The sequence below is a fragment of the Pteronotus mesoamericanus genome, unplaced genomic scaffold (assembly GCF_021234165.1).
Source record: "Pteronotus mesoamericanus isolate MK-2021 breed Mesoamerican mustached bat unplaced genomic scaffold, CSHL_Meso_final contig_502, whole genome shotgun sequence".
NCBI classification, from domain to species: Eukaryota; Metazoa; Chordata; class Mammalia; order Chiroptera; family Mormoopidae; genus Pteronotus; species Pteronotus mesoamericanus.
In genome coordinates, this window is record NW_026555187.1 from 4,935,973 (window position 1) to 4,960,068 (window position 24,096).

The 24,096-nt window shown below is 42.2% G+C and overlaps 1 protein-coding gene across 2 annotated transcripts in view; it reads left to right on the plus strand.

Annotated features, from left to right (window-relative positions):
• Window positions 1-16,305, plus strand: part of PIWIL2 (piwi like RNA-mediated gene silencing 2) — a 58,609-nt gene extending 42,304 nt beyond the window's left edge. Inside the window, exons 20-22 of one of the 2 annotated variants that reach the window (XM_054578782.1) lie at window positions 14,241-14,494; window positions 15,413-15,520; window positions 16,149-16,305. In XM_054578782.1, the coding sequence (XP_054434757.1) occupies window positions 14,241-14,494; window positions 15,413-15,520; window positions 16,149-16,305 (519 nt within the window). The remainder of the gene's footprint in view (window positions 1-14,240; window positions 14,495-15,412; window positions 15,521-16,148) is intronic. The other variant, XM_054578783.1, reaches the window with a different exon arrangement.
• The last annotated feature ends 7,791 nt before the right edge of the window (window positions 16,306-24,096 follow it).

Consider the following 24,096-nt stretch of genomic DNA (forward strand, 5'->3'; position numbering starts at 1 on the left):
AATTAAAGAGTATACAGCTATCCAATGAGGAAGAGAAAATAAAATAGTAAAAAAGTTTTAAGGAAGAAAAAAGAATATAGAGCATGTGAGATAAATAACAAGCAGTACTTTAACCTTGAAAATGTTCCACTAAGAGAAAGAAGCCAGTCACAAAAGACCGCATATGTTATTTCATTTATAATAAATATTCATGACAGGGAAATACAGAGGAAGAAAAGTAGATTATGGTTGCTCTGAGGCTAAGATAGGGAGAAGTTTGGAGGTAATGGTTAATGAATATGGAGTTTCTTTTTGAGGTAATTAAAATGTTATAAAATAGATTGTGGTTTAGTGTATCAGTGAATATTAATAAAAACATTGAATTTTGCACTTTAAATTGGTTTATTGTATGGTATATGTATTTTTTATCAATAAAGATCGTTTTTAAAAACTCTCAAAAGAGCTGTATAAAAAATTCTGGAATTGTAAAATACAATAAATGAAAAATTTCACTAGAGGAGCTTTACATGAGATTTGATTATACAGAAGAAATAATGAATGAACTTGAAGTTAGGTCAAATGGGATTATGCAGTGTATGGAAAAGCAAGAAAAAAGAAGAAAAATGAATAGAGACTAAGATCTGTGGGACACCATCAACTATACCATTGTAAACATAATGTGATTCCCAGAAGGTGAGTAAAGAGAGAGAGAATAGGGGGAAAATAATGTTGGGAGAAATAATAACCTGAAATCCCCAAATTTGATGAAAACAGTAACCAACTCATCTAAAAAGCCCAGTGAACACTAAGTAAGAAAACTTAGAGACATCCCTTCCTAGACACATCCCAATAAAACTGAAAGACTAAGAGGACATTCTGAAAGCACCAAGAAAAAGCCACTTAGTAAGTTCAAGGCATCTGCAATAAGATAGGGGTTGACTTCTCTCATCAGAAATTATGGAGGCCAGAAGGCAGTGGAATGCCATATTGAAAATGATGGAAGAAAGGAAGATTGAAAAAGAATTCTATACCCAGGAAAGCTATCTTATGATGAAGGAGAAACCTTGATAATATTATGCTCAGTGAAAGAAAAGCTAAACATAAAAAGCCACATTTTATATTGTTCCATTTCTGTGAAATGTCAAGAGTAGGCAAATCCACTGAAACAAAAAAAGAGATTGATTACTGGTTTTCAGAGAATGAGAACATGGGCAGGAATGTGGGGTTACTGCTAACTGCGCATGATGAAAACATTAGGGAATTAAATAGTATTAATACGTCCATACTTTTGTGAATATACTAAAAACGCTGAGCCTCTGGTCAAGATGGTGATGTAGGTAAACACAGCTTGACTCCTTTGCACAACCAAATCAAAATTACAACTAATCTATAGAATAACCATCATTCAGAACCATCACAAATCAAGCTGAATGGAAGTCTTACAACTATGGAATTAAGAAATTGCATTGCAGTTTCTCTGGTGGGGCGACAGAGATGTGGAACTCGGTGGTCCCACACCCATGTGTGGCAGGTAAAAAATTGGGAGTGATACTTCAGGAGCAAGGGGTCCCAACCGCACACCAGGCCCTGCAGCCCAGGGTTCCAGGGCCAGGAAGATAAGTCTCCATAACTTCAGGCTGTGAAAACCAGCAGGGATTGAGGTTGTAGAAGACAGAAATTCAGGAGTCCCAGACAATTCCTCTTAAAGGGCCCATGCACAGACTTACTCAGGTTCACTCTCTCTGAGCTGCAGTGTGGGGTTGGCACATTGAAAGGGATCAGAGAGTTGTGGGGAGGGCTGAAGTGTCCAGCATCAGAGTGAGAGCAGGGAATAGCTTTCTCCCTGGCAGAGGCCATTGTTTCTTTTCTGAGCCCTCCCTCCACAGAGCTGGCAAGTGGGCGCCATATCTGAGACTTCATCAACCTGACCCACACTCATTGCCCATCCTGGTAATTTCCTGAGGCCCTGCCCACCCCACTTTCAGGCCCACCCAAGCTGTTTCCGGTGGCTTCCCCATATGAATGGCTTGTCTTGGTTGATGCTTCAGAGTTTCCTTCATTCTCTCAGACAAGTAGTACTCGGCTTTAGCAAGCCGTGTACCTCTTGCTAAGTTAACCCAGGCCCAGCTCTAACAGCAGCTGGCTTTGGTTCACAACTTGGCCTTTCCTGGGAACCTCTAAGCCTAGGGCAAGTAGCAGCCATCTGCAGATCTCTTTGTAGCTTATACTGCATGACCCTGGACAGAACATAGGCAGTGGCTGACCTTCAACATGCCAACAGCAACCAAGGCTCAACTACAAGAGGGGGTTGTACACAGCCCATATAGTGGGCACACCTTGAGTACCCAGCTTGGGTAATAGGGGGGCTCTGTCACTGAGCCCTACAGGACACCTACTGCATTAGGCCACTCTACCAAGCCTGGAAGACATAGCAGCTCTGCCTAATGCATAAAAATAAACACAGGAGGGCTGCCAAAATGAGGAGACAAAGAAACATGGCTCAAATGAGCAGAATAAAACTCCAGAAAAAGAACTAAACAAAATGGAGACAAGCACTCTACTAGGTGCAGGGTCAAAGCACTGGTTATAAGGATGCTCAGTGAACTTAGACTCTCAACAGCATAAAAAAGATCCAGTCAGAACTGAAAGATACACAATTGAAATAAAGAACAATTTACAAGGAATCGGCAATAGAGTGGTTGAAGCTGAGAATCAGATCAGCAATTTGGAATATAAGGAAGCAAAAACCACCAGTCAGAATAGCAAGAATTAAAAAAGAATTTTAAAAAATGAGGATAGTGTAAGGAGCCTGTGGGGCAACTTCAAGTATACCAACAGTCACATCATGGAGGTGTGGAAGGAGAAGAGAGAACAAGAAATTGGAAACCTGTTTGAAAAAATGACAAAAATTCGCTGACTTGCCAAAGGAAATAGACATACAAGTCCAGGAAGTGCAGAGAGTCCCAAACAAGATGCACCCAAAGAGACCCACCCCAAGACACATCATAGTTAAAAAGCCAAAGATTAAAGACAGAGAATCTTAAAAGCAGCAAGAGAAAAGCAGTTACCTACAGGGGAGTTCTGATAAGACTGTCAGCTGATTTCTGAAAAGAAACTTTGCAGGCTAGAAAGGATTGGCAAGAAATCTTCAAAATGATGAAAAGCAGGGACCTACAACCAAGATTACCCAGAAAAAAACAGCACTTAGAATGGAAGGACAGACATAGAGCTTCCCAGACAAGAAAAGGCGAAAGGAGTTCATTACCACCAAACTAGTATATGAAATGTTAAAGGGCAGTCTTTAAGAAGGTCAAAAACATGAGCAATAAAATGGCAATAAATAGATGTTTATTCACAATTGAATCTACAAAATAAACAGGCAGAACAAAAACAATCAGATGCAGGGAATGTTTTGATGGTTGACAGATGGGAGGGGGGTTGGGGAACGTGGGCAACAAAGATGAAGGGATTAAGAAGTACAGATGGTAGTCACAGAAGAGTTGTGGTGATGTGAAGTACAGTGTAAGGAACAGAATACGCAAAGGCATATCTATGCATGGCCTGTACATTGTGGGGATTGCCTGAGGGAGTGGCGGGGGACTGGGTGGAGGGAGGCAAAGAGAGGAAAATTAGGGCAACCGTAGTAGTGTAAATAAAATATTTTTTAAAACACTGAACTGTATAATTTAAAATACTGAACTTTATAGTATGTGATTTATATATATCTCAATTTTTTAATGGAAAAATTAAGATATTCTCAGTTAAACAGAAACTGGGAGAATTTGTCATTAGCAGACCTAAAGGGAGATCTTCGTGCAGAAATGAATTGATACAAGATAGGAACTCATATCCACATGAAGAAATTCACCAGAAAAGATAACTATATAGATGATATAAGGGCAAAAATGTATTTTTGTTTCTAACTTCTACTTGATTTCAGAGATAAATACAAAAGGCTATAAATATAAATCTGAGTGGATATGCATACAGTATTTCATGATGTAACTTGTATGACAATAGGAGAGGGAATGGAGCCATAGAGGAGCAAACTTAAAAAATATTACTGGAGTTAATTTGGTATTAACCAAATGAAATTGTTTTAAGTTAACATGTTAATTGTAATCCCCAATGAAAACACTAGGAAAATAACTCACAACAAAGGAATTAAAATGGTAACTTGAAAGTGTCTATTTCATACAAAATAAAGCAGGGAAGAAAAGGAGGACAAAAAAGATAAAGCATGTGTAGAACAAGCAGTAAAATGGCAGGTGTAAATATTAGCTTATCAGTAATTACATTGTGTTAACAGAATGAACACTTTATTCAAAAAGTAAAGATTAGCAGAATGGGTCAAGTAAAATATGTAGGTGTGCTTTCTACACAAGACACATTTTAGTTTCAAAGACAGTTGAAAGTAAAAGCATGGAACGAGATACACCATGCAAATAGTAACCAACAGAGAGCTGGTGTGATTCTGCTATCAGAGGAAGTAGACTTCAAGATACCAATTATTATGAAAGGCAAGGAAGGACATTTTATAATGGCAGAGGTGTCCATTTACAAGGAACACATAAATGTATATGAACCTAACAACAGAGACCCAAAATATATAAAGCAAAAAATTAACATAATTGGAGGATGAAGTAGATAATTCAACAAGAATAGTTTGACTTCAAAATTCCATTTTCAGTAAATGGATAGAAAAATACAGAAATAGATCAACAACAAAAAGAATAGATGACTGGAACAACACTACGATCCCCCTAACAGACATCTACAGGACACTTCTCCCAACGAAAGAATAGACATTCTTTCTAAGTGTACAGGACACATTTTCCATGATAGACTGTATGTCAGGCAAACAAGACTCAATGAATTTAGAAGGATTAAAATCACATGAAATTCAAAATAGGAGAAGTTTAGGAAATTCACAAATATATGGAAATTAAAACAATAATCCTCAGTAACCATGGGTTAAAGAAGAACTTAAAACAGGAAATAAATTATTTTGAGATTAATAGACGCAACATACCAGAATCCGTAGATGTAGGTAAAGCAGCGATTGGAGTAAAATTTATAACTGTAAACACTTAAATTTTTTTTTTTCACTTTTTGGGGTTTTTTTTTTTTTTTCATTTTTTTCTTGTAGGGTCTCCTGATGTATGCCTGTTCTTTCCCACAGGAGGTGGTTCTTTTCCACTTTGCTCACTCGGTATTTTCCTTTGCCTGGTTTGTGCTACTCAAGACACATCTGAAAATGCCACCTTTTCCTTGTGTTCCTTCCTAATCAGCTTGTGAGCTCTCCATCTTCTAAATCCTCATAGCGTTTAGTACCTGCCATAGCACTTAAGAGATTTGGTCATATGCTCTTTTTGCTTCTTTTTATAAATAAACGGCTGCTTCTCTGACCAAACCCAGCTGCTCCGAGTTAGCAATAATGGGAAAACATCCAGCTGGAGAAGAGGCTGGACTCTCATCTGCCTCTTCACCGCCTCTGCAGAGACTTCCATCTGCCTGGCCTTTCTCTGGCTCCTCGCTGTCCTCACTACTGCACTGGACCAAAGGATTATGCTACTCACTCATTCTGACTCAGCTTGCGCACACCGTCCGCCCTTAGTTTTTGTCACCTACTTGAGGTGAGCCTGGAACTTGAAAACAATAATTGACCTAAGGTTCATGGAGATAAACACACAGATCAACAGACAACTTTGGAACCTGTCTTAATGATCTAAAAAATAAAGTCTCTTAATTTAAAAACATACAGTGAGATACCACCTCACATACACTAAGATGGCTAAAATTAAAAAGACAGATAAACATGTCAGGATATGGAGAAATGAGACCCCTCACCCATTGCTGGTGGGACTGGAGAACAGTGGAGCTGCTGTGGAGCGCGATGTGGCAGTTTCTCAGGAGGTACGCGTGGGGTTACCCTGTGACCCAGCCACTCTACTCCTAGGTCTGTACCCCAAAGAAATAAAAGCATATGTCCTCAGGAAAACTGTCACACAAGTGTTTATACCAGTATTATTCATGATAGCCCAAAATAGAAACAATCCAAATGTTGGTGAACTGATGAATGGACAAAGGGTGATATATTCTGCGATAGAGTGTTATTTGATGAAACCAATTATTTGATGAAGGGCTGATAATGCTACAACATGGGAGAACTGTAAAAACATATTAAGTGAGATTAATTAGTCACAAAAGACCACATTTGATTCTGTCTGCCTATAATATCCAATTCAAGGAAACAGAAAATACTATGTTCCTGGGGTTGGGTCGGGAGCAGTAGGAAGTGACTGGTAATGGGTATGAAATTACCTCTGTGGGTGATGAATGTTTGTTCTAAAATTAGATTGTGGTGATACTTGCAAAACTTTATAATTTAGAAACATTTGGATTTTATACCCTAAAAGGGTAATTTTTGTGGTTTAGCAAATTACATCAACTTTTAAAAAGCTTTCCTAATCTCTTAGCCTTTTAGGTAACTTCGCGAAATCACCAAAATCAGCTTCCAGAGGAAAAAGATTTGAGAGCCTGGTTGATTTCCCTAGACCCCTATTCTTCCTCTCTCATGCTGCGCAGATCTAACACCTTGACCCAGATGTTTTAATATTTTGTCCAGCTTTTCCAGTTGTCCTCAGCTGAAGGGTTGCTCAGAATTCCCAGTTTTCCACCTGAAGCCTCATAGGCAGTTTAAACACATCGGTGGCTTTATTTAATATTTAGATTTATATTAACAGTTCTCCAGTCCAACAGTCCAACAGTTCTCAGAATTTGTCTAAGGCACCCTTAGGTCTTAATATGTGAGTCTGAGTGCCAGTGTTTCCTTCGGCTTGAGTATGAAAATCAAAACTTAAGCTACGTTCTCGATTTAGCTTTATCCTTCATGATAAGCAATCACAAGATGTTGAAAGTTCATCTGTTACTTGGCTTGAGCTTTAAGAAGATTGAACTCAGCTCAAGCTAATTCAGCCCCCCTCGGTGCTAGTGCGGCTGCGGCTGCGGCTGCGGCTGCATAGGGCTGGTCCAGTCTCGGCCAGTGTTTGACCCTAGAGCAGGAAGGGAGCGGGCCAAGGCGCTGCCTCTGCCTTAGGAAGCGGCAGGCAGCTGTTGGGTTTAAGAGTGCGGGTCCCTTCAGTTCCACTTTCACTTGCCTCATCTCAGCAGAATTGGGGGGGAGATTAGGGTGGAGAGTTTAACTCCAAGTGAGTGATTATTGTTTTGGGGGATCTTCCAGACTTTAGCCTGCCCTTTCTGCAACCACAGTTGCCAGTGGCTTGCCTGGTCTCTTACTCTTCGTTTATTTCCAATTTTTTAATTGAGTTAATACGTGTAACAAAATTTGCCATCTTAACCATTTCTAAGTATACAGTTCACTGGTGTTAAAACACATTCATAATGTTGTACAGCCATTACCACCAACCATCTCCGTAATTCTTTTCATCTTGCAAAACTGAAACTCTGTGCCTTAAACGCTAACTCCCCCTTCTCTCCTCCGCTTAACCCCTGGCACCCACCATTCTACTTCCTGTCTCTCTTAATTCGGATGACTCTAGGTACCTCATATAAATGCAGTCATACGGTATTTGTCTTTTCATGACTGGCCTATTTCACGTAGCATAATATGCTCAGTGTTCTTCCACATTGTAGGTAGGCTATAACAGAATTTCCTCCCCTTTTGCGGCTGAATAATTCATTGTATGTATATAGCACATTCTGCCTATCCATTCGTCTGTCGATGGCCATGTGGGTTGCTTCCGTGTTTTAGCTATTGTGAATAATAGTGCTCCGAACCTGGGTGTACCTATATCTTTTTCAAGACTGCTCTCAGTTTTTTAGGGTATGTATTCAGAAGTGGAATTGCTTGATCATATGATAAGCCTATTTTTAGTTTTCTGAGGGACTGCCATATTGTTTTCTACAGTGGCTGTACCATTTTACAAGGGTTTCAATTTCTCCACATCCTTGTTTTCTGTTGGGTTTTGTTTTTTTTTTTTTCACCATTTAGCAACCCTAGTAGATGTGAGATGGTATCTTATTTTAGTTTCGATTTGCATTTCTCTAATGATTCTCCCTTCAATTCTGTGAGTTTTTGTTTTATATATTTTGGTGATCTGTCATTACTGTGTAATTATTGTATCTTCTTATACGATTGAGCCTTTTATTAATGTGTAATGACCCTTTTTGTCTCTTACAAGCTTTTTTAATTTAAAGTATTTTTAACCTTTTTTATTTAGAGTCTATTTTGTTTGATGTCAGAATAGCCAACCGTGGTCTCTTGCTGTAACTATTTAATGGAATATCTTTTTCCATTCTTGCATGTTCAGTCAGTTTGTCTTTGGATCTAAAATGAGTCTCTTGTATACAGCATACAGTTGAATCTGTGTTTTTTTTTTTTATTTTGTTTTTTTAAATTCTCACCTGAGGATATGTTTATTGATTGATTGAATGTGTGAGAGAGAGAGAAGTAGAGAGAGAAACATCGATGTGAGAAAGAAACAATGATCATTAGTTGCCTCCCATATGTGCCCTGACCAGGGATTGAACCTGCAACCTCGGTGTTTGGAATGATGCCCGAAGCAACTGAGCTGCCCGGCCAGGGCAATTGGATACGGTGTTTTTATTTATTCTGTCAGTCTCTGTCTTTGATCACAGTGTGGAATTTATTTACATTTAAAGTAATTGCTGATAAGGAGGACCTTCTGTCATTTTGCTGTTTGTTTTCTATATGCCATGCAGATTTCTGTCGCTCTTTTACTGCATTACTATCTTTTGTGTTCAGTTGATATTTGTAATGAACTTGTTAAATTCCTTTCTCATTTCCTTTTGTGTATGTTCAATAGCTATTTTCTTTGTGGTTACTATGGGGATTAATTTAACATCCTAAAGTTGTAACACTAATTTGACTTTATAGCAGCTTAACTTCAGTAACTTATTAAAAATTCTACTCTTTTCAGTTGTTATGTCACAAAATTACATCTTTATGTATCACGTGTCCCAATATGTAAACTAGCAGTTCTTTTAAATCTGTCTCTTATATAAAAATCGTAAGTCACAGTAATATCCTAGGTTTAGACTAACAGTTTTTTTAAATGTGCAGTCCCTTAATTCATGTAGAAAACAAAAAGTATAGTTACAAACCATTATTACAACAATACTGATTTTATAATTGTTGATGTATTTTTTTTTCCTCATTGAGATCTTTATTTCTCCACATGGCTTCATGTTACTGTCTAGTATTCTGCCATTTCATCCTTGTAGGACATGTTCATTGATAACGAAGTTCGTCAGCCTTTGTTTAGCTGGGAATGTCTTAGTTTCTTCCTCACTTCTGTAGGAATGTTTTGCCAGGTAAAGGTTTTGGATGAGTTTTTTCCCTTTTGGCATGTTGAATGTATCAGTACACTACGTTCTGGCCTCCACAGCTTCTGATGAGCAGTCTGCTGATAATCTAATTGAGGAGCCCTTGTATGTGATGATTTGCTTCTATCTTGCTATTTTCAAGGTTCTTTATCTTTGGATTTTGAAAATTAGATTATAATATGTTTTTGTGTGAGGGTTTTTTTCTTTATTTTTGAAATTATTTTACTGATTTTTAGAGAGGAGGAGATAAATATTGGCATGGTGTTCACTTGTTTATGCACCCATTGGTTGCTGCTTTTACGTGCCCTGACCAGAGAGCAAACCGGGAACCTTGGTGTAGCCGATGACACTGTAAACCCCTGAGCTACCCAGTCAGGGCATTGTCAGCTTCTTCAGATTCACAATGTTTAGAGTTTATTGAGCTTCTTGAATATTTATATTATTGTCTTTTATCTGATTCGGGAAGTTGTCATCATTTCTTCAAACATTCCCTCTTTGTCTTTCTCCTCCTGAGTCTCTCACAATGTGTGCGTTCCCTGGCTGGTGTCCTGCAGGTCTCTTAGGCTCTCTTCTCTTTTCTTCAGTCTTTTCTTTCTGTTCCTCAGACTCAATAATTTCCATTGTCCTATCTGCAGGTTCACTGATTTCGTTCTTCTGCCTGCTCAAATCAGCCTTTGAATTTGTCTGGTGAATTTTTAAATTTCAGTTAACGTACTTTTCAGCTCCAGAATTTCTTTTTGGTTAGTTCTTGGGTTTTCTCCTTATTGATAGTTTCATTTTTTAAATCTATTGTTTTCTTTACTCTCTGTGTATCTTTTAGTTCTTTGAGCATCTTTAAGATAGCTGTTTTAAAGTCTTAGGCCAGTACACCTGCCAGCGGATTTTTCAGTGACAATTTCTGTCGATTTAATTTTTCTTTTGAATGAGCCATACGTTCCAATTTTTTTGTGCCTTGGGACCTGTTGAAAACGGGACATTGAGTGTGGTCACTCTGGCAATCAGACTCTCCTTGCCCAGGGTTTGCTGGTCTTTTTTTCCTTCTTCATTGTTGTAGCATGTCCTTGTGCTGGGGCCCAACCAGCACTGTAACTGTGAGGTCTCCTTGGGCCCTTTCTGAGCCTTTCCCTGGGCGTGTGTGGTCCCGCTCTGATTTTTTCCCACAAATGCAGTTGTTTCTTAATGTCCTAGTCTTCAGTGTCTGACCCTTAGAGGAGGGGAAGGACAACGTGAACGAGGGCGGGAAGGAACGGCCTCTGCCGTGACATTCCCTGGCAGTCACTTCAGCAGGCGGGGGAGGCGCAGCAACGACGGCCGACGGCCGGCGGCCTCTTTGCCCTTCTGCGATCAGAGGCAGCAACCCGCAGTCAGAGCACTGGTCCGGTATTTGTAAGGCAGGGTCCTGAGAGGTGGCTGAGGGCTGCTGTGGTGCTAACTGCTGATGCCAGCTGCAGTCCACCTTCTGGGCTTTCCCCTGGAGGTCACAAGCCTTCAGCAGACGCCAGAGTTCCAGAAGAGCTAACATCAGGTTCCATCAGTGTAGTTGTTGTCTGGGTGGGGAGACAGATTCCTGGGGCCTCCTACCAGCTCTGTCCCCAGAGTCCTGTCTGTCTGGCCTCTTGTTGACCTGGTGAACTTCCCAGACCTCAGTCTGCCTCTTCCGGCTGCCCGCACTCCTTCCTGGCATTTGCCCCTTGGAAGCTTCTGAAATTCACTGCTCACCTGTGAAGGTCCCTCTCTGGATACGAGGTTCTCCAGGCTTTCTCTGCCTGCTGGTCTTTGATAGTCCCCCATGTGTGATTTTTATACTTTTTGCCTTTTCTGGGGTTTCCATGGGAATGGGGTTTTTCTGTATCTTTTGATATCCTGAGCTGGAAATGACCTCCTAATGTCCATTCTTAACCATCTTCAGTCTGTTTTGTGGACCGTTGCCAGAGTAGCCCTCTAACTACGGGACCGATCGAATAGGTTGGACTTCAGTCATTTACTTACTTAACCCTCGTCCAACCACAGTCTAGGCCTTCGCTCATGCTCTGCCTGGATCCTTTTACCCGTCTTTGCTGGCTGAATTGTCTGCTAGGTCTTTCATCTTGCCTTTTCCTGAGGGTTAGTATTTACTTCTCCTTCCAGAGAACAAACATCTTATAGTTCTCTGTTCTCACAGTGTTTTGCTTATGCTGTAATCGTGTTACTTACAAGATACTGAGAGCATTTGCTTTATGTGTCTGTCTCCCGGTTCTAATTTGAGTTCCATGAATATTTGGATGGTATTGAAGTAATTTTCTAATTTTATGAGACGAGAACAGTGGCTTATCACTAGTGGACATTAGGTGTGTCTTCTATGAATGAACGGAGCCACCCATAGAAGAACATCTCAGACTTCCAGCAGATACTTGCTGGACCCTTGCCATTGTCATCAGTGCTAAGGGTACCGAGCCAAACAGGCACAGTCCTGCCTTCAGGGTGCTCATTCACTTACTGTTTTGTGAACTGGTTTAATAATATAAGGTACACTTTAACCTCTGTGTGTCTGTGTAATGGTTTGTTGTATATCCTGACCACTCCTTAGAACATAATTTTATCATTTATGAAGTGAGGAGAATGGTCCAGATGGCCTAGAAAACTCACCATTGTTGACTGTTAATAGGTTTTAAACTCCTTGATAACAGGGATCATGTTTTTTGCTTCTACTGCAAGCTTACATAGGGCAAAGAATAGTACCTCACACTCAGTGGCTGGTTAGCAGGTTTTAAAGAAAGAGGTGATATTAATGAATACTTGAAATTAATATGATTCTATTTTTTCACTCTATCAGTCTTGTTTTGTCCCTTTTCCATGCTTAGGAGTATCTGTTTCCTTCATCTAGAACATCTCAACTTTTGTGTACAGCTTTTAATATAGGTACATATGTACATACAAGGAAGGGCCAAAGTAGGTTTCAGTTGTGAGTACACGAAAACACAATTTATTCTTGTTTTGTTATTTATTAATTATTGTAGTATTTTCCATATGAACAACTATAAACCTACTTTGGCCTCACCCTGTATATATTTATTTTATTTTTTACTTTATCCCTTTTAACAACCCCAAGAAGGAGGTAAGGTAGTCATTTATCTCCATTTTTCAACTGAGGAAACAGAGTTTTCAATATTATAGCTGAAAAGCAGCAGAATCAGACTCAGCCCCGGTCTGCCGGGCCCAGATCCTGGGCACTTCTTGCCGGTCTCCTCACCTGTGACGTGAGGGCTCCCTCCGGATCGGAGTGCCTGTGATACCCACCTTCTGACACAGCGTGTCAGTGGGGGCTTTCTGGGAAGTCACAGGAACATGCTTTCACATAACGGGAATTAAATTGGTAAGGTCAGGGGGAGTCTCAGGGACCGGTGAGAAGGCTGAGTGTCCAGCTGTGAAGAGGACAGGAGCCAGGGCTGCCCCTGGGGTTCCAGAGGCAGAGACCTCTGTGGCAGAGGGGCCAGGCTCCAAGTGATTTTTATTCTCCGCTCAAGATTCGGGGAGAGGGAGGCGTGATCTGCTGGCGCGGCTTGAGTCATTGCTGTGTCCCTGGTTAGCACAGTGTTTCCCAGCTGGGGGCAGTCTGGCCTCCCCAGGGGCACTGCCTGCAGATGTTTTGGGTTGTAACTGGGGAGACTGCTACTGACCCCCAGTGCATAGAGGCCAGGGACGCTGCTGCTAAATATCCTACGGCATCAGCCCCCAGTGGCAAAGAGCTGACCCGCCCTGCATGTCAGCAGTGCCGAGCTGACAAAGCCTGGATTTGATTAGTGGGAAGCACCTGGGCTAATAGTCCCCCAAGACCATCGTCTTGGAGGCAGGAGGGAACTTAACCCTCTTCCCAAAAAGGTGGAAGAGATACTGGGTGGCCAGAAACAGCACAGACAGAACACGTGCTGCGCACTTGGGCAGCAAGTACAGTCCTGGAATGTGAGGACGAATTACATGTTTGTAAACGTATTGAGTGGATCAGAAAAAAGGAACATTCATAAAATATTTGAAATTGAACTTAGGCTCCAAAAAGATTCTGGCTAATTATTTTTAAAAAGTGTTCTTTGAAATGAAACTTAAATTTTCATATAGCGTAACCTATGAAGAATGTATAGTGTGTGCATACTTAATTCAGTGATGATTTGGGTTTTGAGGGGAATTGTGAACAAAAACTTTAGAGGAACCACACTCATAATCAAACTGTCACTTCCGGTGAAGTAAACTAAAGCACTTTTCAGAGAACTCCTAGTGTAAAATGGAATAGCCTTTTCTCTTGAACTACTGAAGTCAAACACGATGAGAACATTTAATTTTATTTGAATCCATGGACAATTTACCATGACAGTAATTTTCCTGATTACTTAGTTACAGTAAAAATGTTGCGCTTTGTACGTGACTGTAGGATGATATTTAGCAAAGGACCCTTTCGCTTGTTAGCAACTTCGGGTGTTGCCAATACTTAAAGCTATGAGGATGGTGGGTCTGTGGGAAGTGTGGTCTGTGTTAGAATTTCTCTAACAGCTCACCTTGTTCTTGGCCTACACAGTAATTAGTGTTAAATCCAAGTAGAAGGAGATTGATTCAGCCCATAATTTTCTACTAAAGTTCCCATATAACTTTATTCACTCTGAGGATGAGTCATGTGCATGTGACTGACAACTTTCATATTTTATTGATGCCTTTGGTGTGCCAGACCTGTTTTACTGCCCTGAGGACGTGTAAGAAGGACAAGAGCCCTGCCCTGCCCTTGACACTTCCGCTGCACCTTCCGGCTGCCCTGAGCCAGCCGCGCGCTGCCCGTGGGCGCTCGCCTCGGGGCCGCCCCCCGCTCCGCGCTGCCCGTGGGCGCTCGTGTCGGGGCTCCACCCTCACCTCAGGAGGTGTCATTTCAGGTGAACCACTGTCTCCCGGAGAAGATTGTGGTGTACCGCGATGGAGTGTCTGATGGCCAGCTAAAGACGGTTGCCAACTATGAGATTCCTCAGCTGCAGAAGTGTTTTGAAGCTTTTGAGAATTACCAGCCCAAGATGGTGGTATTTGTAGTTCAGAAGAAAATCAGCACCAATCTGTACCTGGCTGCTACCGAGCACTTTGCAACTCCTTCCCCAGGGACTGTGGTAGATCATACAATCACCAGCTGTGACTGGTAAGTAGACAGGACGTGACATGTTAGCAGGAATAGGTTGCAGAAGTTACTCGTTCCCTGGGTATTGCAATGAGTAGGTTGCCTGCAAAGCTGTGGAATGGAATCCTCAGAGATTTCACTGTTAAAAAATAAAGCTTTAATAAAGCTTAAATAAAGCATAGGAAGTACAGTCAATAATATTGTAATAATTGTGTATTGGGCCAGGTGGGTACTAGAGATATTATTTCCAGTGGGAAACATTTTGTAAAGTGTATAATTGTCTAACCACTATGCTGTGCACCTGAAACTAATACAAAATAAAACTGAATGTCAGCTGTAATTGAAAAAAAAGATATTTCCACCTTTAAAAAAAAAATAAAGCTTTTACCCTGACCGGAGTGTGGCTCACTTGGTTGGGCATCATCCCACAAAGCAAAAGACCACTGGTTTGATTCCCAGTCAGGGCACATGCCTGGGTTGTGGGTTTGGTCCCCAGTCCAGGCACATGCGAGAGGCAACTGATCATTATTTCTCTCTCACACTGATATTTCTCTCCCTGTCTTTCTCCCCCTCTTCCCATTTCTCAATAAATGAATGAATAAATAATTTTTAAAAATAAATAAAGCTTTAAAAGCTATTAAAAAAAAATTCAACCAGAAAGTTTTTACTTGTTAGGTATAAAATATTGAACATACATTCTTAAGATCCATGCTTAATGTTCTGCACACAGACAGGGTACTTTCTACCGTGATTCTTGAAGAGGCTGTTGAGTCAGTAGACCAGAGATCTGATTACGGTTTTGTCTCTGTGTGTCCCCGAGCCAGTTATGTGACCTCTCTGAGCCTTAGCTGAAGGAGCTACAATGATATCCAAGATCTTCCTCACCTCTCTGTGGTCAGATCCGACCATACCATTCGCTTTGTCCTTTTTCTTTACCAGGGTGGACTTCTACCTTCTTGCCCACCACGTACGACAAGGCTGCGGCATTCCTACACATTACGTGTGTGTTCTCAACACCGCAAACCTGAGCCCTGATCACATGCAGAGGTGAGCTGACCAATAACTCCCTCGTTCTTACTCTGACCAGCCAGCTAAGGTCGAGTCACTTCCCGCCCCCAGGAATATTTACCCAAGTTTCTTCACATCTTTCGTAATCATGGTATCTTTGGGAAGAGTAATTGGTAATCCTACTGTACATTAAATTTACTCGAAGAGCTTAAAAAATATACAGATACCCAAGATTTACCCCTGAGCATTCTGAGGCATTTATATATTTTTTAAAACTGCTCTTGATGATTATGAGATACAGCCTAATTTGATACCCAAAGCCCTTACACTTAGACTGTATAAATAATTTTCTGGGGTACTCACCCTCCTGCAGCATCTTCTTGAGGCAAAAAAATTTTTTCTCTTTGTTTTGATATAAAAACAGGGGGCACCTAAAGTGAAGGAATTTACCCATGTCCTCCACACTGACAAATGGAGGAAATAGAAACAATTCCACTTAAAAACAATGAGTCCTCAAATTGCATCATGTAAAAAAATAAATTAAAAAGCGCATCATGTATTTTTTGGTGCCCCAGTTTGCAGGAAAGTACGCACCTGTAAGCACATGACCATGTCGCAGAATGACAGTGGGAAGTAATAACGATCGCATTTTCTTATTGGCCTGCAGGTTGACTTTCAAACTGTGTCACATGTACTGGAATTGGCCTGGCACGATCAGGGTTCCAGCTCCTTGCAAGTATGCCCACAAACTGGCTTTCCTGTCAGGACAGATCTTGCATCACGAACCAGCCATCCAGCTGTGCGAGAACCTGTTCTTCCTGTGACTAGGCCACTGGGATACAGGCTGAGAGGAATTAGACTTCTGAACTCAGCTGTGACTCACACAGGATCAAGGGGGTTTTGTGTTGATGTTTTTCCCTTTCCCCAACCTAGTACAATAAGATACCTTTTTGCCTTTTTTTTTTTCTATTTTAAACCTGGTATCACCAAGAAGGAAGGTGCATTCTAAGTGTCAGCTGGAAATTGCCTGGTTGCCTTTGTAGATAAGTGAGTGATGGTGCTACTGCGTAGATGGAATGGGTGAATACGAGAAACCTTTAAGAGCCTGCAAAGCCAGCAGGAGCTGCAGAAACCTTCAGAAGCAGCAGTTACACCTAGCTCTGCTTACTAAGCAAGTCTTGTCTCTGGTGCCAGAAGCGATAATGAAGTCACCGCCAAGTTTCTTAAAGGAAAGAGTTCCTTTATTTGGGCAACTGGGAGAAGAAATAAAAAGGCCTATGAGGCAACGTTTTTCAAGATACTGCTGTTGCAGGCAAGTGTGAACAACGCGCAGGGAAGCCAGCAGGTGGTATAATCAGGCGCTTGCTGGCCTGATCTCTGGGGATCGATGCGTGGCGCCTGCGTCCTGAGTGGGCCTTGAAAGGCGAGTTCGGGTCTCCCCTGCGAGAGGCCAGATAAAGCTTTTCCGTATATTTCAGTTACTCTGGTAGACCATGGTGATTTCTTCATCTGCCCCCCACAACTTACAAACTGATTTTTATTGTTTCAGTTTTTAGTTTTTTTATTTTAGAGAGAAAGAAACATTGACGTGTTTCACTTATTTATGCATTCATTGGTTGATTCCTGTATGTGCCCTGACCAGGGGTTGAACCCACAACCTTGGTGCATCGAGACAATGCTCCAACCAACTGAGCTACTCAGCCAGGGCCATAAATTTCAGTTTTTAAATTAAGAATCAGAACAGGTGAAATTCAACTGCAAGGAAAGTTTATGATGGGGTGTGAGCTTCTCTTGAACCTTTTTCCCAGTGGTGTGGCCGCCTTTTCTGTTGCTCTATGTCTGTGAATTGAATCATTCACTTTCCTAACTCAATAACCTTTTCCTGGATGTTGGCTCATTTTGTTAGTTTTTCTGAATCCAGATTATGATTTGCTGAAGTTGGCTTTGGAAAGCGTGACACCTCTGCCAAAGTCCAGACCTTTCAGTTGAGAACGTTGTCACTGTGCCTGTGGGTTTCAGTGTTTAGGGGAAGCACTGTTTTTGTGTTTATTTTCCCTGTTTTAAAATCTCCTTTCAGTCCCTCCAGGGTTACTTCAGTCTTACCAGGCTTTAACTGGGTTTTAAAAGTCAGTTTTATGTAACCTTTTCAAATTTTTACTTCATTTTTTGTGTGATGGCAGGAAGGGATAAGTCAGAAATTCCCATTTTATGTGGCAGTGTGTAAGAAGAGACACTTCAGCTTAAAGCTCCTCAGAGGAAAGCCAAGCAAACTGTCAGGTTGTCACAGAGCTCAGCCGTGGCTGGGGAGCCCTGGGTGTTGCTGGCCCTCAGGCGCGCCCCGGCCCTGCGTGGAGTGTGGCACGTGAGCCGGGGAAGACCTGGGAGTTTAAAACTACTGGGGCAAACAAACTGGGGCACTGGTCTCTCTCAGTTTTCTGACTCTTTTTGGAAACATTTTGAGTTTCTCTTCGGAAGCTGGATTTCTTAATACTCCTTTTCTCTTATGTAATAAAAAAACTTCGGTATAATACACAAATTTCTTCACTTTTTATTCTTGGTTTTCTTCCTTTGTTTTTCAGACTTTTTTTAAAGATTTTATTTATTTATTTTTAGAGGGGAAGGGAGTGAGAAAGAGAAGGAGAGACACATCGACCAGTTGCCTCTTGCGTGCCCCAACCCAGTGGCATGCCTCTGGGGTCCTGGCCCGTACCCCAGGCAAGTGCCCTGACCGGGAATTGCATGGTGGGCTCTCGACTCGCGGGACAACGCTCAGCCCACCGAGCCACACCAGCCAGGGCAATTTTTCAGCCTAATGCAAAATGGTTGGGTCACCAGGTAGGAAATAAAAACAAATTTGTATAAATACGCAGTTGTGTTTGAAATAATGCCGTTGATATGTTGATACTGTTTTTTTCCTTCAGAGAGCCACAACACTTGCTAGAATTATTTATTTCTTGGCATACAAGGTGGAGCTCTAATACTAGTAGCCAGGTAATTTCACTGTGACCTGGGTAGTAAGAGTTTTGGAAAAGACACTGACAGTCTTACTTATGGAACAAATGAAGCATTTACTTGTATGTGTGTGTTTTGTCATGTTTTTTGAACCTCTTTTCCCCTCAGACAATTTCTGTTAGCCTATGTGAGAGCCCACTCCCCTCTTTTTTTCCCTAATGTGTACCCTTTTTTTTTGCATGTACTTCATGGTGTGTCTATAACCCTTAAAAACACCTTTCCAAAGCACCCTGGTTGCTTGCTGCATTACTACATCCCTTTCTTCCATTCTTAAATGATACAGTGCTTTTGAACTCATGCAGAAAGGACCTAATGTCTATACAGTGCTAAGGGCCCTTTTTACTTGGGCAGCATTTTGTTGAATGGTGTGAAAAAAGAAGACGTTTTCCAAATGACTAGCTGTTTATTGGAAAACGTTAAAATTTGTGTCTGAAATTTCTCAGTGATTTGTGATTATTGGAGAAGACCTTTCTCTCTCTCTCTCTCTCTGGCTCTGTATCTGAATTTCTTAGTAACTTCCTGTCTGGACTTATTTTATTTCTTTTTAAAAAAATGAGGAAAATCAAGAGACTGAAAAGACAAGCCAAAGACTGGGTGAAAATATTTGCAAAAGATATATCTGATAAAGGATTCTTACCCAAAATATACAAAGAATTCTTAAAACTCAAGAAAACAACCTGATTAGAAACCGGGTAAAAGACCTGAACAGATAAATCTTTTTGCCAACTATTTATCTCACACCAAAGAAGATATACAGTTGGCAAATAAAGATATGAAAAGATGCTCATCATATGTCATTAGAGAATTACAAATTAAAATGAGAAACTACTACACGTAGAATGGCCAAAATCCAAAACACAGACCATATCAAATGCTGGTGAGGATGTGGAGCAACAGGGACTCCCATTCATTGCCGGTCGGAATGCCAAATGGTGCAGTCACTCTCAAAAACCTATTGGCAGTTTCTTAGAGCTCAACATCCTCTTGCCATATCCAATAACCACTCTCCTTGGAATTGTATTCAAATGAGTTGAAAACTTACATCCACACAAAAACCTGCACATGGATGTGTATAGCAACTTTATTCATAATTGCCAAAACTTGGAAGCAACCAAGATGCCCTTCAGTTGGTGAGTGGGAAAATAAACTGAGGGACATCTGAGCAGTGGAATATTCAATGCTAGAAAGAAATGAGCTATCAAGCCACGAAAATACCTGGAGGAAACTTAATTGCACATCACTAAGTGAAAGAGGCTGGTCTGAAAAGGCTACGAACTGTGTGATTCCAGCTATGTGACCCTCTGCAAAGGCAAAAAGCATGGAGATGGTAAAACGATGAGGGGCGAGGGAAGGGGGCCTGGCCAGTAAGCAGAGCAGAGGGGTTTCCAGGGCAAGGGACCTGTCCTGTGTGATACGGTGGTGTCACACGTTTGTCCAGGCCCATAGAATGTGACTCGCTGAGCATGAACCCTGATGTAAACTAGGGATGTTGGGTGGTGATTATGCTATGTCAGTGGAGGTTCATCAGTTGTAACAAATGTACCGCTCTGGTGGGTGTTGTTGATAGCGGAGGAGGCTAGCTATATATGGGAAAACTACTTTTTATGTAGTTTTGCTGTGAACCTAAAACCGCTTTTAGAAAAAAAGAGACTTCTGCTTAAGGTAGTGGCATAGGCAGACATAGCTCACCTCTTCTCACAGCCACATCAAAATTACAACTAAAATATAGAACAGTCATCACTCAGAACCTTCAGAAATGAAGTTGAATGGAAGTCTGACAACTACGGAATTGAAGAAACCAGAACCATCCAGACTGGTAGGAGGGGCGTAGATGTGGAACCAGCTGATCTCTGACCCATGTGTGGTGGATGAAAATTTGGAAGGGATATCTCAGGAGCAAGGCTTCCCAGCCCCACACTAGGCCCCCCAGCCCAGGCTTCCAGTGCCAGGAAGATAAGTCCCCACAACTTCTGCCTGCAAAAACCAGCAGGCATTGAGTTGGTGGGAGAAACTGCTGGAGCCCCAAGCAGTTCCTCTTAAAGAACCCACACATGGACTCGCCTACTCAGACTCGCTCCCTCTGAGCTCCAGCAATGGGATAGAGCTTGAGAGGCACCAGTGATAGGGAGAAACTGAACTGTCTGGCATCAAAATAAGCAGAGGCCATTGTCCCTTTCTAACCCCTCCACCCACAGAGCTGGCAAGCTGATGCCATATCAGACTCCATCAACTTGGCTAACCTGCCTTGTAGATCCCTAGAGACTGCCTCACCCAATTTATGGGCCCACCCAAGCTGCTTTTTATATGAATGGTTAGTCTTGGCTCATGCTTCATCAAACAAGCAACAGCTTGTCTCAGTGAACCCTAGACCCATCGCTAGCAGCAACCAGCCTAGATTCACGGGTTGCCCTCACCTGGAAATCTCCAAACCCAGCACAAGTAGCAGCCATCTCAGATTGTTTTATAGCTCAGGCAGGGTGGCCCCGGGCAAAACACAGGTGGGGGTTGACCATGGCCTGCATCCCCTGGGAAACCCCAGGGCCAGTGCACCCAATGGACAGCTACAGACCATGTCAGAGCACCACCACCCTGCCTCCACACAGCTGATCCTCCATGGGAAGGCGGAGGTTGGTAGACGTGATCACAGCCAATCCTTGCAGCTGACTGGCCTGGGTAAATCCCTCCGATTGACTGCCAACAGCAACCAAGGCTCAACTACATACCTATCAACAGTTGACTCTAAAAAACAAACTAAGCAAACAAGAAGAACAGAGACAGAATTGTGGATATGGAGAACATTTTGTGGTTGCCAGATGAGATAAGGATGTCGGGGGAATGGGTGAAGAGGCGAGAGGGTTAAGAAGTGCAAATTGGTATTTAAAGAATAGCCACGGGGATGCAAAGTACAGTGTAGAAAATAGAATAGCCAAAGAACTTATACGCATGACCCATAGACGTGAACGATAGGGGGGAATTGCCGGAGGGAGTGGGTAGGTGCTGGGTGGATAGAGGAAAAAGGGGGGGGGGGGGCGATCAGGACAACTGTAATAGCATAATCAGTAAAATAAAATCTAAATAATATGTATACTTTTTTAAATGAGTAAACCAGGGAGCCTTGCGACAAAATAGCATACTGAGCTGACCCTTCTGACAAATGTTGACCAAAATAGAAAATAAAAAGTATTTTTTGTTAAGTTGCTGAATTGGGGGGAAAAGGAACAAGGAAAAGAAGGGGAGGAAGAAAGGAGGGAGGGAGGAAAATATCGAGGTATAAACGAGGGCCACCGATGGAAATAGATGACAACAACCCGGATCCCACAGCTCTGGATAAAATGCGGCGCTGAGGTTTTTCATCCTAGGGAAGGATCAAGGGTGCAGCCTCGGCCCCTACACGGTGCGTTCATTCAGCAAATACTGATTGAGAATCTGTTATGTGCAAGGGGTTATGTTAGGGGATGCAGGTATTCACAGAAATGTTTGGTAATTGAGACAGATTAAGGTCTAATAAGTAGGTTAGGGATAGAAGTGAAATAATTTTAAGGGGACAATGCATAAACCACATAAAATGTTTTAATTCCGTGGGTCATAACCCAGGTAATGGGTCATGAAGTCAATTTAGTAGGTTACCAGTTTTTTAAAAATTGAAATAGAATATAAAATATCAGTATATTGCATATCCTAAGGAAATTTTGTAAAATTTTTGTTTGCTATTTGTACTGGGGTTACGGTGTAAAATATTCTTAAATGTGGATTACAGTAAAAAATTAGGGCAGATCAAATGATGCTTTGGAAAAATGAAGAAATTTTCTGAAGGGAGATGGTATTGAAGAGTTAGAATTTTGACAAGTGGAAATAGGGTAATAAAGAGGAAAAGGGGGCATGTTAGGTAGAGGAAAAGATGAGTCCGTGACCCGCTCTTGGCTGTAGATGTGAAAAAGTAAGTGACCAGGATGGTCTTAGGGTGAACCTACTGAATGCTGTGCTGCGGTGGATATGGAGACTTAAAACCTTTGATTTCGAGCTGTGTTAATAATTAATTATATTCCCCTAATGGATTACTGATAGCTTATCAGCTCTGGTGGACTTTGGCAGCTGTACCCTTCCTCTGGTTGCAAACAAACGGGGAGGCCGTGGGAGGCCCTGCGGTGGGCGTCTGTCCTGCCTCTGCTGCCGTCTCTGACAGCGCCCGCCTGACTCCCCTGCGTGCAGCGCTGGCGCCTGACCTGGGAGCACCATGGGGTTGCTTTGGGACCTCAAATTTCAGAAGAGACTCATACCCTTTGTAGTGTGTATTCATGGCCTTCATGCTTTTCAGAGCTCTGGGTGTTAGAAGCATGTTTGTTTTACTTAATCTCCGGTGAGTTTCTCATTCCTTTTCCCGGAACTTCAAGGACAGGAAGGAGTGGTAAAGACGACCAATTCTGACAGCCCCACTGGAGATGGGATTAGGAATCCCCAACGGATGACATAATGTCTGAAAAATACTCTGCGTTTAACCAAGAAACACTAATATAAAGGGTTATTATGAAGATGACAGGGCTCTGAGGGAAATTTTGCAAGGGATAATATTATTTTGAAATCCCTCGGAAAGTGAGAGTAACATCACCCTATCCCTTTCCTAACTGGAGCACTGTAATTGCAGGGTGAGGATAATAGGCTTTCAGAAAAGCCCAGGGCCTAGCTAGTCTCTTCAGAAGCGGCAGAAGCACTCTGCCTGTTCTGGCTCTGCTTCAGCGCATTCTTTTCCCCTCTCTTCCCAGCCCTGAAGGGCAAGCGGCCATCCAGCCCTGGGCTCTTCCTGCGACCTGCTCCAGGGATTGTCTGCTTTCCTTTCCCTGAGTTGGGCCGTGGCGGGCGGTTTCACCCTGGGACCTGCAGAGTGGATGTGGCGCCCCTTCCCTGGCGAATGCAGCCCCAGGGCCAGCGGGGCACCAGTCATAGAGCCAGGACATGGCCAGAGGTACTAACTAGCTACAGTTATGCCCCAAGGCCCTTCTTTTCTGTCCCCTAGACCCAGTTGGCAGCTGGCTTAGCTGTAGAGGAAATAATACTGAAGTCCAGCAGAACAGAACAATAGAGTTTAATGGGTGGCTTATTTTCTTAAGAAATGAGCATTTCCAAGGCCTGATAGCCATCTCAATAGGACTCTGTCCCGTCGAAGGGATTCCGAAGACAGTCCTGACACGAAAACGAACATTTTCCCCAGCTTTGGGTTGAGAGATCTGTCTCCTTCAGGAGCCTGATCCTTTGGAGCAGTGATGTGACATCGAGTTCGAAAAGTGAGTGTTAATATGGTTGGTTTGGCACGTGAGCAGGAAATTTTTGTTCTTTCGGCGGATGGGAAATTACAGAAGAAACCGTCTGGGTGCGTCCCCTTCTAGGGTACGTTTCAGAATTGGGTTGGGGAGGGAAGGGAGGAGCTTTTTATGTTAATCAGATGTGTTAAAATAGACACATGCCTGTCAGGTGAGCAGCAGCCTTACTCCTCAGGGGTGGAGGGCAGGTTGTGAGGCCTTCCCACAGGAGGGGTGTGGGGGTGGCGGGGAAGTCCTAGGGGGAGGTTTCCTTCCCCAGGGAGAAAAAGCCCGTGCGGCTCCGTGAAT